Source organism: Cavia porcellus, unplaced genomic scaffold (genome assembly GCF_034190915.1).
Source record: "Cavia porcellus strain 051 isolate PalLab524CR breed Dunkin Hartley unplaced genomic scaffold, mCavPor4.1 scaffold_5, whole genome shotgun sequence".
In the NCBI taxonomy this organism is placed as follows: Eukaryota; Metazoa; Chordata; class Mammalia; order Rodentia; family Caviidae; genus Cavia; species Cavia porcellus.
In genome coordinates, this window is record NW_026947488.1 from 47,896,177 (window position 1) to 47,913,935 (window position 17,759).

Here is a 17,759-nt window from a genome sequence, read left to right on the forward strand (position 1 = left end):
CTGGTTTTTAGGAGAGGGAAAAGGTTGGCTTGGGTTGGGTTTGTTTGGGTTTTTGTTTTATGTTTGTTTGTTTGCTGGCTTGCTTGTTTTTGACATGGTTTTGCTATGTAGTTCAGGTTGGCTTTAAACTCTTTGTATAACCCAGGCGGATCTCCAACTCATGGCAGTCTCCTGCTTCAGCTTCCTGAGTGCTAGAATTACAGGCATTTAGGAAGCTAGGAAGCTGCTTTGGACGACGATGTTTTCTATGAGTAATAAAACCACAGAAGGGTTTTTTTCTCACATACACATTTCTGTGATTTCTACAACACAGGCTTTGGTCACTTTCAGCAAGAAAATGGAATTCATGTGGAATGAAATGGGAGACAAGGTGACTGAAAGACCACATTTCAGGGGTCAGAAGTAACAAGAACTGAGACTCCTGGCACAGAGACTCGTGGCACAAGCAGTCCAAAGTGTTGGTTAAGAGAAATGAAAAGGATTCTTCCTTCAGTTCCCTAAGTCAAGGGCAGTTTCAGGACTCCTAGAAGACACCAAGGACAGATGGTCTGGAACAGGAGGTGTTGGAGGCAAGTCCTGAAGGGTGGGAAATGCTCACTGAGAAAAGTTTACTGTGGAGCAGGCAGGCAGCAGGCCCTGAGCCATGTGAAACAGGCAGGCACAGGAGATGAGAGCTCCAGCACGCGACTAGAACCTGTGTCCTGGACCGGGCAGGGCACAGATTTCGGGCCCCAGTCCCTGCCGAACCTGTGAGTCTCTCAACAGAGGAGGGGGAGGAGCGGGTTAGGAGGAGAGTCAGACTGGAGATAGGTGAGTCTGCACTGACTGGGACACCTAGGAACACTTGTAGACCACAGAAACCAAAGGACACAGACCGAAAGGCACAGCTGACAGTCACTGCACTATGGGACCCTCAGCATCAGAGACCCATGAAGAGTGTTTCCTGTAAATTCTGGGTTTCCGGGTGCTTTCAGAAACTCAGCACTCCTCACAGAGAAGCCGAAGGCAGGCAATGTGGGGATACTAACACAGAGGAGCTGAAGCCAAAAGAAGCTAATCAGAAGGACACCAAGACATGCTTAGATGCCAGCACTAGAAGGCTGAGGCACGAGGATCTCAGGGAGCTTGAGGTCAGCCTGGCATATGAAGTGACACCTGCGTCCCCCTCCCCTAAGGAAAAGGACACCTGATCATGGCAAGAGGGGTCAGTTCCTTCCACAGGACAGCAGCCCCAGGTCTGCGGCCCGGCAGGGGGCTGCCTCTGTAGGCAGGAAAGAGGCTCAAATTCACCCTTTGCTCCTGCAAATTCTGAACCAGGCCCTGCCTGGTCACAACAACACAGTAAAGTTTAACCTTCCTCACATGTTTACTCCACTTAACAGGCCCGGTGCCATCCCTACTGCCGGGCAAACAACACGAGGACAAAGATCAGAGGCTGGCACAGGGAAGGCTAACGGGCACAGCATGGGCGACTGCCCCAATCCAGCAGCCACTGTGGCATCTGCCGGCAGGAGGAAGTCTGAGCCAGCTGCCAGAACAAATCAGCAGAGTTCATTTATCAAGATCCCAGCCAAACTGACAGTCAAGAGTCAGTGTTGGTCCCCATGTCCCAAACGAGGAGCATGCCCTGTCACAGGCACAGCGGCAGTAGTATCCAAGAAGGCTGGAGGCTCTCACCACACAGGCGCAAACTGGCAGGAGGGCACCACTGCCAAACCCAGGAAGAGCACCACTACCTCTTTCAATCCAAAGGGTGATTCTTTACGGTGCACATCTATAATCTCTGCCCTCAGGCGAGCTACAGGAGGAGGATCTGCGGTCAATTCACCGCCAGCCTGAACTACTTAGAGTTCTTGTCTCAAACAAAAAAAAAGAAAACACAAAAATTTGCACTGTGAAATTAGTTACAAGATTCAGTTTGTTTGTTTGTTCATTTATTGGCCTGTTTTGAGACAGGGTCTCACTATGTGTTCTAGGCTGGCCTCAAATTCATGACAATTCTCCTGCCGCAGCCTCCCCATGTGCTATAATTACAGGTGTGTAACACCATGCCAGGCTCACATGATGCATTTTCAAAGTGTATCTCAGATACATTAGAAAATTATGATTTCTGGCTGAACATGGTGGTGCACACAGTGTGTGTAATTCCAGCACTCAGGAGGCTGAGGCAGGATGATTGTCATGAATTTAAGGCCAGCCTGGCTCCTAGGTGAGCCTCAAGGCCAGCCTGCTCTACACAGTGAGTCCCTGTCTCAAACAATCAAAAATTATATCATTTCCAGGCTGGGAATACACTTCAATGCTACAGCACTTACCTGGCACATACGAGGCCCTGAACTCAAACCTCAAAACCACAAAATAATTAGATGTTTTCTTTAAATCAGCAAAGACAGGAATTTCTAGGGATCAAAATTGGAAGACAACAGTTCCGGCACTAAGCAGCCTCACTGGGAAGAAAAGCACTTCCTCCAAGGAGCTTCACCCGCTGCTGAGTGCAATCGGAGGTCTCCCAGCAGCACCTCAAAAGCCCCTTACCAGCATGTTCCAGCCGCCACTCCTGGGCATAGACTTCAAAGTACATAAATTGTCAGTCTCCAGTAACTGAAAAAAAACCTCAGTAGTCAACTCCCTATGCACACAGGAACTCACACACACACACTCTGCAAAATCACCACACTTGCTAAGACCTCAATTTTTAAGATAGCTGACATTTTATAAAGATTTATTTTGCTATCTTTCCGATTGGTGGCCACATAAGAAAAGGGGATAATATCTGGGTATTTTTTTTAATCAAAATTAATCAACCTAAGGGCGCTCATGCATACATGTATATGCATGCATCTATGTATCTGTGTGCATGTGTGTGTATCTGTGTGTGTGTGTGTGTGTGTGTGTGTGTGTGTGTGCTGGGGATGAAACCCAGGGCCTCCTGTGTGGTCGGCAAGTGCTGTACCACTGACCTACATCCTTAGCCCCAGTGTAGAAGCTTTAAAGTCTGTAGGTGAACTGAGTATCCTCACAGCGGCATTCTGTAACATAATGAGGAAAGAAGCAGGAAGTGAAGCTCTTCACACTCTTAACCTCTGCATCTAACCAGCTACCTGGGCTTTAGACGAGAAAGTTGCTCTCTGGGCTGGGGCGTCTTCTAAAAAGAAACCACCTCTGAGGATCCCATATGGGCTAAGGATCCTAATATCTGATGGGATCAATTTCACATTTTTAAAAAATTAAATTCTTTGGGCTGGGGATTTAGCTCAGCAGCATAAGCACCTGGCTGGCAAGCACAAGGTCATGAGTTCAATCCCTAGTACCACAAAAAAAAAAAAAAAAAAATTAAATTCTTCTAATACAATATATCAATTTTTTCAAAAACACAAAACATTTAAGCAAAACTAACTTTCTGATAAAACTAATTACATAACACCATTCATGGGAAGTGAGATTTTAAGACAAAATTGTACCATTTGAGCAATGAAAGTAAGAACCCTTAAGTGCCAGATTACATGACCAATCAAGCTTTCATCTCCTGTCTCCATTTAAGTCGGGAAACCACTGGGCTGTGGATTCAGCTCAGCAGCATACGCGTCTGCCTGACAAGTGTGAAGTAGTGAGTTCGATCCCCAGTATCAAAAAAAAAAAAAGTCTGGAAACCACAGATAAAAAGGTTTGTTGCGTTTTCAATTCCCAAATCATTGCTTAATATAAAAAAACTTTCAGAAAGAAATAATGTATTTACCCTACATCTAAGTTATAGCTCAAAATAAGATTCTATTTTAGCAGTTCACACTCAAACTCTATCAGAAAACCATTTTAATTACTCACCAGAGTCCTAAAACGTATTCTAATTAGCACTATGAAAGAAGGTAACCGCATATAACAATGCCCATTGTTCCTTCTAGAGTTGCTTGACTGTGACCCAAGTATTGAAAACTTCAGTAAAATGAACTGAAAACCAAATCATAGAAGACCAACACCTTTCTGTAAAACCTTGCTTAAAAAGTGATTAATGGTGGGGGCTGGGGATTTAGCTCAGCGGCATAAGCGATCCCTGGTACCGATAAAAAGGAAAAAGACCAAAAAAAAAAAAAAAGTGATTAATGGGGAGGCTGGGGATTTAGCTTAGCGGCGTAAGTGCCTGCCTTGCAAGCAGGCAGTCGTGAGTTCGATCCCCGGTACCGGTAAAAACGAAAAAGACAAAAAAAAAAAAAAAAAGTGATTAATGAGCAGGCCACTATAAACACTAATAACATCAAGATTTAATCACTTTCCAGGATGTTTTCTGTACAAATCTCATTTAACCAGCAGCAGTAGCTGCTGCCATGCTACTATAATGTGACAAGCTCTGGGTGCATAACATGCACACTCACGGGACCACCCCAATCTAAGAAGCACTCTTGGTTTATAATTGTCATTTCAAGGATGGACAAATGGAAACTTCGATGAATTAAATACTTAATTCGAAGCCATACAGTTGGTAAGCAGCAGAGCCTGAGCTCAGTGTAGACAGATGTAGCTGACAGCTCAGCAACTAGGGTGTGTGTGTGTGTGTGTGTGTGTGTGTGCAGACTCTAAGGCTTCGTGCTTCATGCCTCAGTCTGTGCTAAATCCCCAGGGCTTTTGAGGTTTGGGGTAGGGGCAGGGCAGTCTACCGGTTAACTCAGGGCTTTCACACTGAGCTACATCCCCAGATCATTTTAATTTTTTTTGTTTGGGAGGGGGGGTACCAGGGATTGAACTCACAACTTCACACCTGCCAGGCAAGTGCTTATGCCACTAAGCTGAATTCCCAGCCCTTAGTTTCTTATTTTTGAGATAGGGTCTCTCTAAATTGCCCAAGATGGCCTTAAACTTGAAATCCTGTTGCCTCAGACTTTCACACTGCTGGAATTACAGGTGTGGTGTGCAACACCAGGCCCAACTCTTTTTTAGTACTTTGGCCCAGGGTCTGGCTAAATTACCCAGCTTCCAGTTGTGGGGGCAGGTGGCTTATCAGCTATCATTGTGGGGTGTGGGCTAAACATTCTATCTTTTTGTGTCAGCCTCCCAGATTGTGCTGGGATCACAGGCATAGGCTGCTACAGTGGTTAATGCTCTGCTCTCAAGGGTTGTTTTCAGTTAAAATTTAAATCCCTCTTTCTCTAAGTGATGTTATTTACTTCCTCTCTATGTTAGTTTCATTGATGGAAAAAGGAAGCCTCAAGATAATAAACCTCTCATTCTAAAAGCACTTCAGTATATAAGCAAAGCAGAAAGCTCCAGAACCTTCACTTTAACTTCCAAAACAAAGTTTGAACAGCCAATCCAATCATAATGGGGGGTGGGGATTTGAGATAGGTCTCATCTCTATGTAGTTCAGGTTGGCCTATCACTACTGTGTAGCCCAGGCTGGCCTCAAATGTATGTCAAGCCTCCTGCCTCAGCCTCCCAAGTGTTGATATTACAAGCATGAACTACCACGCCTGGCAACCATAAATTCCAAGATGCCAATCTTTTGGCCCACAATTTGTCCTTCTATTTCCGAAGTCCATTGGAAAAACATAGTTGGTCCAGAAAAAGGATTGTTTGCAAAGCTTAAATTCCAGGTTTCTTAGTTTGGTAACTGAAGTGTACTTGGTGACTCTAAAATTTTAAGCACAGATCCCAAAGGAGAACAGTTCTTTTATTAGCAATCAGCTCTGAAAAATCCATTATGGGATACTAAATATAACAAAATGCTTTCTGAATTTTATAAACACATTCCCCAGATTATTTTCACACTAGTGGTTGTCTATTTATTTACAAGACAATATTTAAGCAACTGTAACATCTTGAGAGATCTTTCAAATTTGTTCTAGCTCTTTTAAAGTCCCGATCTGAAAATTGTTCTCTGGATTCTTCCACTATGAAATAAGAAAGTTCCCATTTCACAGTTCATTTCCTTAAAAAGACATCTTTGCTTTGTTATTTCTAATGTCCTTGGATTGTAACACAAGGTTATTGGCAGATCCAGAATTATGGAAGTAGGCTTTTCTTCAAACCATGCAATAGAATAGAACAGGGTTTTTTAAATTTTTTACTATATACATTCATCGAAATCAAGTAATATATTTCACAGTTTTTTAAATGTGCCCTTATTTTAAAAACCTCATAATGGCAATTCAGAAATAATGGGAGGGAGACGCTAATTACCATGTCAGGCTAACAGACTGCATCAGGCTCTGGACAGAATGAATGCACAGCTGCTGTATTCTGGGGAACCGGCACCTAGCAGACCTCACAACCCAGGCATCCTTTCACCGAGTCCTCAAAACCCACGTGCAGGGGAAACCACTGTAGAGGTGTGGCTGTCATTCCCAAGCCCTTTCGCTGGACAGCTCCTCCCTACCTACCACAGAGATGTAACATAAGTAACAACCAAGTGCAACTTCATCTCTGGAGAATGAATCCAAGAAAGCTGACACAGAGGCTAAACATTTGATTTCACCACAAACCCCCGTGCTTGTTTCTTTACTATGTCTAATTACTGTAAAGTCAGCTTTTTCTTTCTTTCTTTCTTTTTCTCTCTCTCTCTTTTTTTTTTTTTGCTGTACGGGAGATCAAACTCACAACCCTGTGCTTGCCAGGCAGGCGATTATGCCATTGAGCTAAATCCCCAGCTAAAGTCAGCTTTTTAACAGTATAGCTTGCCAGCTATCACATTTTTTCTTTTCCTTCTTTCTAGACCCACTGAGTCCCATTAACAAGTATGATCTCACCCTCAGACGGGGTCACAGAGCTTCAAGCTTCTGAACAACGTATTCTCAACTAAGTGGTACCCAAGGTGAGTATAGAGCCCTTTGGAGCTGAACCAAGACATGCAACAAAAGATTAGAGACTTCAAAGAATCATTTCTCCACAAGTAACTCCTAAACCTGTACCTCCAACCCTAATGTTTCTCCAACATATGTTCTAAATAGCAATACGGATAGCTCTTACATAATCCACTGTCAACACAGTAACTGTGTTATTTTAAACATTCCATTATCTTTCACTTGAAACATTTCTCCTAGCAAAACTGCTGCTACAACCCGTCAACAAATCACGTGCTTGATACTTCCTGGCATCTCCCTAATGTGCCTTCCCTGGTGAGCAGAGAGTACAGACTGAGTGGGCGCCACAGGCCTAGTATTAAAGCAACAGAGACTGATTGAAACCAGTGATTCTCAGCTCCAGTTGGCCACTAACCAGGTGAGAATCTGATGGTAGATCCCCCAATTATCTAGGACAGACAAGAAATTCAGATTCTCAGGAGGAGCTGTCTGACGTTTAAAGCAACATGTGGGCCTAAGAAAACATCTACAGGTCCCTCACTGGCAACACCTGAGCTAACTAACCAGGTTATTCAGGTTTAGGCTCCCTCTGTCTATTCTACCCATATCTGCGTGATCAGTTACCCAAACACACTGCTCCTGATCACAAAAATCGCAAACCTGCGGGGCACTGTGGAGCATGCCTGTAATCCCAACTCTCAGGAGGCTGAGGCAGGAGGACTGCAGCAAGTTCAGGGCCACCCTGGTCTTATGTTGTCATTCAACCTCCAAGGTAACGCAACTGCTCTCCCCCTTCCTCAGCTGCCTTTACACAAACCATGCACATCAACCAGGAATCCACTCCTCTTACCCCTCACTCCCAGTCAGCTGTGTCCCCAAGATGGCCTCCTTCTACCTTCCTTCTTTACCCCACCAATGCCCACTCCGAGCACAGGGAGAGAGCCCACCCGTTGGGAAGGGACGCCCCCCCCACCCCCACTAACGGGCTGGTCATTACGTGCAATCAACACGCTTCTGCTCAAAGCCAATGGTTCTAACTTTTAAGAAGGGGTTAAATCTCCCTGGAGACAAACCCTATAGCCTTGTCTTGACCATCCCTTCCCCCCAAAAAATAATTAACACTTTCAGAGGCAGCGCTGAGCTGGCCTTCCTCCCGGGGAGGCTGCGCGGGCCCCGTGACTGCACACGGGAGGTCTCGGGAGGCGGCCGTGCGCGACCTCCGCGGCTCCTTCCGGACCGCAGGACACCAACCCCCGCCACCCAGCCGGGTCCCGAGCCTTGGCCCGCGGCCCCAAGGACCCTCTGCGCTCCCGAGCCGGTCGGCGAAGGACGAGACAGTCCCGCTGCCGGCCGCGCCCACCCGCCGCGCTACCTTGTCCTCGGGCGGCGCGTCCGGCTCGCGGGCCGTCCTCTGCCTCAGCTCCGTCATGCTGGACACTGGCGCGTGAGGTCGCCGCGGGCCAGCAGCGCAGTCGCCGCAGCGGAGGGGTGCTCAGCAAGGGCGGCCGGGCCCGGGAGGCAACCCGCAACCCGGCTGCTAGCTTTGGCTCGGCCCCGCCCAGCGCCTCAGCCCTTTACACGGGAGCCGAGCGCAGTCAGCCTTCCCCAGCTCGCCTGTCCGCTAGCTCCCCCTCCGCAGCAGATGCTTGGAACGAGCGCGCACGCGCACTGTCGCCATCTTGGCCCGGGAGATCCGCCAATGGCACGACTACACCAGGGAGGCGTGGCGAAAGGGGCGGGACGAAGCAGAGTGGAGAGGAATGCACTGGACAGCAGCCTGAGGGGGCGGGAAGGGAGCGCGGCTCTGACCTAGATTAGCCAATGGGAGCATTTGACAGAAGGTGGGCGGTGCAAATGCCCCAGGTTTTGGAAGTAAAAGGTTACTGGAGGCAAGAGAAGATCCCTCCAGGGCTCAATCTCTGCCTGTACTTGCTACCTTCGCTTTCTAGGCGTCCACAGGTAGGGCTTTTCCCTCGCATACTTCAGAAAGGTAGGATTCGGGCATGGTGGTACAAATTTATAATCCTAGCACTCGAGAGGCTGAGGCAGGATTGCCATAAATTCGAGGTCAGTCCTGGCTACACTGTGAATTTAAAGCTAGCCTGAAGCTCATAGCAAGACACTGTCTCAAAAAACAAGTAAAGGGATCCCCGGTACAAAAAAAAAAACAAAAACAAAACACAAGTAAAAACAAAAAGGAACGTTTGTCAGATTCTCACTGAAGAGGCCAACTGTGCCAATCTGATTAAGAAGAGAGTATCATATACTAAAGTAAAACCCAAACTTCAGTCCACATTGCTTTGCCAAGGGGTCTCTAGTAATTATTGAGCACTTACTGTGTGCTAGGCACAGAGCTGAGTAATCGTTTATTGGTTTACCTCATTTATTCCACATATTACTTGGATCTGATTTTCATTTTACAAGTAAGAGCACCTGCAGTCTTTTGAATGTTTTGTCTTCTAGGGGTTTTATTTTGTTTTGTTGCTGGGGATTTAACTCAGAGACTAATGCATGCTAAGTTCAGATTTACCACTGAGCTGCAGCCCCAGCTCTGGGATTGTTGAAGGACCTTTTTGGAGACAAAAATGCAGCTTGCTTCGTTTACTGTAGATTCCCTGTATGCCAGACACATCCTAAGTACTATTTATTGGATGGACTTTTAAGAAACGGCTTAGCCAAGATCAGTGGTTAGGCCTGGTGTGGGGGCACATGCCTGTGATCCCAGCACTTGGGCTGGGCAGGCAGACTATTAGGCTCAAGGCCAGCCAGGGCTGCATAGTACATTCAAAGACAGCCTGAACATAACAAGACCCTGTCTCAAACAAACAAACAAAAAAAAACCCAGCTGTTAAAAATGTCTATAAGGGGGCCAGGGATATAGCTCAGCAGCACAAGCACCTGCCCAGCAAGTGCAAGGTCCTGAGTGTGGTACCAAAAAAAAAAGAAAAGTCTGGTAAGCATTAGACTGTAGAGCCAGGCATGCAGCTGTAATCCCAGCACTGTGAGAGGTTAAAGCAGAAGGATCACAAATTCAAGGCCACTCTGAGTAACTTAAGGAGAACTTGTGTTATGGTTTGTATCTAGATGTCTCCCCAAAGCCTCATGTACTCATAGGTGGGACTTTTCCAATGTGGCAATGTAGAGTGTGTGAATGTGGATTAAAGGTGTGTAATCACTAAATTAGTTCACTGACTGGTTAAGCATAATTCCAGTGTGAATAATGGAAAGGCCCACCCTGTGGCACCACCTAATAGGCCATAGTCTGGATGGAATAAAAAGGGAGAGAAGACAGGAGGAGCACTTTTTTCTGCCTGCCTTGCCATGAACTGTTTCTCTTCTGCCAAGCCCTTGTGCCATGCTGCCCTGCTTTGGAGCCAGCCAGTGGTTTGAAACTTCTATAAACTGTGAACTAAACTTCTTCAATTTGTGGGCATCAGATATTTTGTCCCAGCAACAAAAGTAACTAAGACATCCTGTCTCAAATTTGTAAAAGAGAAAGACTGACGATGTAGCTCAGTGGTAGAATGCCATCAAGTTTGATCCCCAGTGCCAAAATAAAATAGAACATACTTCTCATAAGATCACACTCTAACCACCGCCCTATACTGCCCTAAAACAGATTTTTTTTTTTTGGTCTTTTTCCTTTTTATCGGTACTGGGGATCGAACTCACGACTGCCTGCTTGCAAGGCAGGTGCTTATGCCTCTGAGCTAAATCCCCAGCCCCCCTAAACAGATTTTTGAGATAGTGTCTCACTATATATTCCAGGCTGTCCTTGAATTCATCATCCTCCTGCCTCAGCCGCCTCAGTGCTGGGATTACAGGCTTGGATAACCACACTCAGCCTTTGAACAAACCTCTCTCTCATCTGTCACTATCAGCTCTTCTGGGTTAACTGAGCTTGGACTAAATATATTCCTGAAGTCAGGACTGTGAAGACCAAGATGTGTCAAGCTACCTAGGCACCTCAAGAAGTCATGTTGAGGCCTGGGGATTTAGCTCAGCAGCATAAGTGCCTGCCTGGCAAGTACGAGGTTGTTAGTTCGATCCCCAGTACCAAAAAATAAAAAAAGAAGTCATGCTGATAACCCTTTAGGTCAGCTTTCTGGCCTTTCTCAACAACTGCAGAAAGAAGTTAAAAATCTCCAACCCAAAGAATTTTGTTCCTTTATGTCACCCTATATCTCCCCTCTATTCTTTATTTTCTTTTGTGTTCCTTATATTAACTCTTAGGTGGATGTGGTATCCCATGCCTATAATACCAGCATTCTGGAGGCTGCAGGCAAGAGGTAAAAACCCTAAATTTGAGGCCAACCTGGATTACACAGTGAGCCTCTGTCTCAAAACAAAACAACCATTTTCTTTCAGAGTCACTTCCTCCAGGCTTGGGGGCATATCTGTACACAGAGATTTCATTGCACTCCTTGGTTAGTTCCATTCTTTTTAAGCATTATGTTGAGTAATGGAAATAACCAGCATAGGATTCTTAGGCCCGCAGAATGCATAAGCTGACTGCAACCCCAGGACAAGAGGTCAGTGAGTGCTGCAATCACCATTCTATAATAAGAGCACCTGCCTTCATCCTGACACTGGAAAACTGCAGGGGCACAGGGAGCACAAAGATCCTCCAGTCCCCTGAACAATGATTTTCCTCTCTGAGTGAATTACCTCAACTGAATCCTTCCTAATGTCAGGGAGGTGATTAGACATTATAGGACTAGAGGGATAAACAGGAGGTCCAAAATAACATGCTTTGCCAGGTATAGTTAAATAAATTAAAATTAAAAAATGGATTTGGTTATACTCATGTGACTGCATGGCACCCAATGGCAAGCTAGCTTTCTGTGTTCCTGTTACAGCTTGCTGTGCACAATGCATTTGCTCCCCAGACCAAGCACCTGCAGCCCAAAAGACACACCTGGTCCTTGATGGGGCCAGTGCATCTCTTCAGACTCTCTGGCAAGTACTTCAACCTGGTGGAGTCCACTTATAGGTATGAATTCTGCCTGTTCCACAGTGACCTGGCATTAGCAGCCCTTTGGCTGAGACATCTATATTGGGGTCCTTGGCATCGGCATGAGTGGAAGATCACCAACAACACCTTCAGGGTCATGCAGATGAGGGCTGGTGACTCCTGCCATGCCTGAAGCCAGCAGTGCAAGGTGGAGCTTACCTGTAGGAGGAGCAATAGAGTGGCCCATGTGTCTGAGCCAATCACGTGTGTCTATGTGCTGATGTTGCTAACACCCCTTGCCTGCCACCCCACTCTCTATTACCCAGCCCTGCTGGGAGCTCTGCAGCACAGGGGCAGGCAGGTGAAGCAGGACCTGTATGGTGAGCTCATCACCACCCAGGGCCATGAAAAGCTGCAGAGGGAGCTTTTTGAGGACACTGGCTATGTAAAGGCCCCAAGAGAAAAGAAACCCACACTGCAGGAAGGAGCACCTAGGAGTCTAGGGACTGGGACTCTGTAGAACTACAATCAGGCATGTTCAGAGCTGTGAGGGGAAACACAGAGTCTCAGCAGTCTTCAAGCCTGTGTGGCAGCCCCACGGGAGGCCCACAGAAACCTCCCACACTGAGCACTCAGCCCAACAGTCCCCACAGACATGACTTCAGAGCAACTGTGAGGATCTGGGCTTCTATGGGGACAACTGATGGTGGAGTAGACACAAGGGGTCAATGAAGAACATCTGTCCAGACTTGGGCTGAGACACTTCTCTTGCCAAACCTGCTGAGCCAGGTAGGGATATGGAAGGACTCTCTGGCCTGACTTCGTTGTACTCAAGAGACACAAATACAAATTCAAAGTTTTAATTAATTCCCATACTGATAAATGCAATAGTGTAAAAAAGTTTATTTATTTATTTATTTGGTCTTTTTGAGACAGGGTCTCCCTATGCAGTTCGGGCTGGCTTTGAGCTCACTTCGAGCCAGGCTGATCTCGAACTTGCAAGAATCCTCCTGCATCAGCCTCCCAAGTGCTTGGATTTCAGGTGTGCACCACCACGTCCAGCTAAAAAGGGTTTAAACAAGTGTCAACATTTTTTTTTTGAAACAGGGTCTCACTTTGTAGTTTAGGCTGCCCTTGAACTCACTTATGTAATCCAGGCTGGTCTCAAACCCACAACGATCCTCTGACCTCAGCCTCCAGAATCTTGCCACACTAAGGCCTTGCACACCCATCCTGATCCCAGGAGTGGGTGCTCAGGGCTGAGCACCCACTGTGGGATGCAGTTGCCAGCTCCCAGCCATTGCTGCGACCCTAAAACATTAGCTGTGGCGAGGCGCTCTAGAGCATCAGCTATATCCCACAGGAAGAATGAGCAGAGTAGCTTACAGACAGATCTGAAGCTTGATGGTTCTTATTCACTTGAAAATGTCTAGGCTCTCCAGCATAGTGAAAAGAAAACCCACAAACTGGGAAAAGATTTTAATGAACTCTCTCTCAGACAAGGGACTCTTATCTAAAACATACAAAGAATTAAAAAAAAAACTCAGACCCCCAAAATTCAAAGATCCAATCCAAAAATGGGCAGCTGAGATGAATACACAATTCTCAGATGAAGAAATATAAATGGCAAATAAATACATGAAAAAATGTTCATCATCATTGGTCATTAGAGAAATGCAAATTAAAACCACACTGAGATTCCATCTCACTCCTGAAAGAATGGCCAGGATCAAGAAAACCAACAACAATAAATGCTGGAGAGGCTGTGGGGAAAAAGGAACTCTTCTACACTGTTGGTGGGAATGTAGACTGGTAAAGCCTTTGTGGAGGTCAGTCTGGAGATTTCTCAAAAAGCTGGGATTGGAAGTCCCATTTATTCCTGCTATTCCACTTCTAGGCATATTCCCAGAAGAACTGAAAGCATCATACCACAGTGATATATGTGCACCTATGTTTATAGCAGCACAATTTGTAATCGCCAGATCTTGGAAACAACCCAAGTGTCCATCAACTGAGGAATGGATAAAAAAGTTGTGGTATTTCTATACAATGGAGTATTACTCAGTTATAAAGAAGGATCACATTGAGATATTTATCAATAAATGGGCGCAGCTTGAGACCATACTCATAAGTGAAATAAATCAATCTCACATGTGTGAATACCAAATAGTTTCCCTAATGTAAATAATGATTCAAATATATAAAAATGTGTGGTAATCATGATTCCCCATTATGTGGCCTTGAAGCCTTATAAAGTTTTCACTTATTAATTGGAAAGGCTTTATTCTGGGCTTCTTGATATGGAAATATTTGAAGCTATAGTATATGAAGTTTTATTCAAATATTTCAAGGAAAAAGACAGACACTATGGTAACTACTATTAAGTTGGGTTATTTGGTAGTGAAGCACTAGGTTGCTGAAACAGTCATGCTTTGACCTGTATTGTTATATTGTTATGTCCTCTTTTATCTCAATCTCTCCCTTATTCATTAAAAAAATTATTTAGTTATTTTTATGGTTTTTTTTAATTAAGGGGAAAAATTAAAATATATAATAGTAACTTAGGATATATAATAGTAACTTTTTTTGATTTCCTATTAACTTGTTTTGAAGTCCTGTAATATTCCCACGATCTTGTTTTGACTGATTAGACTCTGTTCCATTCTGTATGATAGTATCAAGTTTGAGGGTATAGGCAACTACTTTGAAGGCAATAAGATTCACTAAGATGCCCATTCTGGTTTGACTATTGTCTCCTTTGGAAGTCCTGTAATGTTTACAATGCTTAAGTTTTATTGGTCTTGTTCTCTACTGTTTTGTTCAACTTTATAATACCTAATGAGATAGAAAATTCTTTTTAAGGAAACAAGAGACACTATGGTAACCATTGTTGATAACCTTGTACTCTGTTTTTACATCATGTGCTATGTGTATCCTTGGTTTTTTTTTTTTTGTTTGTTTTGTTTTTGTGTTTTTTTGCTTTTACACTTTTTTTTTCTTTTTTATTGGTACCAGGGATCGAACTCACGACCGCCTGCTTGCAAGGCAGGTGCTTATGCCGCTGAGCTAAATCCCCAGCCCGTATCCTTGGTTTTGACTGACAGCTTTGTTTTGCCATATTTGACTTTATTCTCTCCCAAAAAAAAGGTAATAAGAACTAATGAGTAATAAAACCCAAAATGTGTAAATTTTGTTGTAAAAAAGAGAAGGAAAAAAAGTGCTCTAAAGGATACAACAGCAAGTGTGTTTAGGGGTGTTAAATAGCTGACCATATTAATGTTTTTGGTTGGATCATTGAACACAACTGTTTGCAGTCTCACTGTTTGAATGTCCACTTTGTATGCTTTGATACTGTGACTTGAGCAACTATCTCTAAGATGATAATATGTAATCTATTAACTGGTGATTTCTTACTGCTTTTTTTTTTTTTTTTTTTTTGTAGTTCTGTATTACTTGTACCCTTACACCGCTTTGTTTTGACAGTAAAAAAAAAAAAAAAAAAAAAAAGAAAATGTCTAGGCTATATACCACCAATTTCTAGATACTGAGCTAATAAATCACTATAATCAAAGACAAGAGATTCACTGAACCCAAGTTAACAGCTTACTGTTAGTAGCATCATAGCTGTGGAAAGTCAGGGATTCACTCCCTTTAATATGATAGAACTTTTCCATCAATTTTTCTTATATTTATGCTTTTTAAATCTCCTATATTAGGGGGCTGGGGATTTAGCTCAGCGGCATAAGCGCCTGCCTTACAAGCAGGCAGTCGTGAGTTTGATCCCCGGTACCGATAAAAAAGGAAAAAAGACAAACAAAACAAAACAAATCTCCTATATTAAATATGTTCTAATTTGGTCACTGAAAAAAAAAAAAGACCCTAATGTATAATATATTTATAATGATGCTAGGTTAGAGACCCAAAGACAGAAAGAACAAGGCACACAGCATTCCTGGCTGCCACAGCCTGCAGGCGGGTGATAACCAGGAAAGGAAGTGTAAAAACCCTTCCCACCACAGGCTAAGAACTTGTCTTTTGGGGCTGGGGATTTAGCTCAGCGACATAAGCACCTGCCTTGCGAGCAGGCAGTTGTGAGTTCGATCCCCGGTACCGATAAAAAGGAAAAAGACCAAAAAAAAAAAAAAAAAAAAAAGAACTTGTCTTTCACAGATGTCCTACATGTTACGACTCCTGAGGGAACACTGATCATCTGAAAAGGACAAGAAGACATATGACAATTCCAAAGAGACTTCTGGGAAAAACTGTCAGTCACTAAGCGCTGCAATCATCCTAGTTCCCTGAACCCCAGGAGTAAGCAGCTGTGTGTTCAGGAACAGGGAGCCAGACTCCTTTGGGAGGCAGAGGTCAGTGCTCAGCCGCCTGCTCCCAGGCAGTGCAGCTTTCTCTAGAGCTGCTTTACAGTGAATTCTACCTGCACCCCGCCCTGTGTGTCTGGATTGAATTCCCGCTAAAGGTACCAAAGCACCAAGGAGGTCCTTGAGGGCTGCTAGCCCCTTGAAGCATCAAGACCCAGCTTCCTGGCAATGCTTACACTGGCTGTCAGTGTGATTTTTCATCATTTAGGAGGCTAAAAATGCATCTCCAGTGAATTTGTGTTTCTTTGCTTATTGATGTAGTTATCAGCTTTATCTTCTTTACTAAGAATGGGCCTGTACACTGGAAGTCCAAATCTTCTATTTAGATAAATAAATCTCTTTTCTCTTGTTAAAAAGAAATGTCTGGGCTGAGAAAGGAGCTTTCCAGTGGTAGAACTTGTGTTTTGCTTGCCCTAAGACTCAGTAGCAGAAAACAAAAAGAAAAAATTCGTCAGGCCAGGTTAGTTTAGTAGGGTTTATTCAAGCAAATAAGAACAAAACACAAGCCATATCTGGTGACATGTACCTGTAATCCCAGTACTTGGGAGGCTAAGTGAGGAGAATCACTGCAAGTTTGAGACCAGCCTGGGCTATATAGTGAAACCCAGTCACAAACAAACAAACAACCATTCAACAATTGGGTAGCAGTTTCTGAGAACTCTAGCCAATAATCTGATCAGACCACATCTATAGAAAAACATAGGAGTGAAATAGAAAACAACTTCACTGGCTATATGGCCTACTAGTTGATTGGCTACAGCTTAACTAGTTACCCATAATTGTTTACACCCTAATTAGTTCATTGACTGCAGGACTTTCTGCAACCAATCATGGAGCTCAGTTACTATGTTTAAATTCTGTATTGGTTTGGTCTGGTCAGTTTGCATTATATTTTCTGTCACTGACACCTTTTTTGACCATTTGTTTGAGACAAGGTCTTGTTATGTAGTTAAGGCTTATTTTGAATTCACTGTGTAGCACATGCTGGCCTCAAGCTTATAGCAATCCTCCAGCCTCAACCTCCAGAGTACCAGGACTACAGGTGTGTGCTACCACGCCCAGCTGTCTCCTTCATTTCATGGTATCCAGGAAGCAGAGAGAGAAGGAAGAAACTAAAGACAAGAAGACACAGACTGATGAGCAGTTTTCCGCCATTCTCTGTACCTTTTCTGTCTTATACCTAGCCACTGAACATGGACTAAAATTGTGAACCAAAATAAACCTCTCCCCTCTTTTTAAATTGTGGGTCCCAGCAATGGGACATTATGGTTCAATGCCAAATCAGTGTGATTAGTTAAAGATTTGTTTATTTATTTATTGGTGCTGGGAATTGATCCTAGGGCCTCACATCTCTTAATAATTGCACAATAGAACTTTTAAGTAATAAAGAATTGTGTAGGGGCTGGGGATTTAGCTCAGCAGCATAAGCGCCTGCCTTACAAGCAGGCAGTTGTGAGTTCGATCCCTGGTACTGATAAAAAGGAAAAAAAGACAAAAAATAAAAATAAATAAAGAATTGTGTAATAGTGTATTTTATTTCTTGTACTACATATAAAATAATCGTGCATCTGGGACTGGGGGTTTAGCTCAGTGCTGTAAGTGTCTGCATGGCAAACATGAGGTTGTGAGTTCAATCCCCGG

The 17,759-nt window shown here is 44.1% G+C and overlaps 1 protein-coding gene and 1 pseudogene across 1 annotated transcript in view; one reads left to right on the forward strand and one right to left on the reverse strand.

Annotated features, from left to right (window-relative positions):
- The window catches only part of Cds2 (CDP-diacylglycerol synthase 2), a 49,205-nt gene extending 40,762 nt beyond the window's left edge, over nt 1-8,443 (reverse strand). The window contains exon 1 of the mRNA XM_003476404.5: nt 8,161-8,443. Coding sequence (XP_003476452.3) covers nt 8,161-8,217 — 57 coding nt within the window. The 5' untranslated portion in view covers nt 8,218-8,443. The remainder of the gene's footprint in view (nt 1-8,160) is intronic.
- A 199-nt stretch (nt 8,444-8,642) lies between these two features.
- LOC100734658 (N-acetylglucosamine-1-phosphotransferase subunit gamma-like) lies at nt 8,643-17,637 on the forward strand (annotated as a pseudogene).
- Nucleotides 17,638-17,759: the final 122 nt, after the last annotated feature.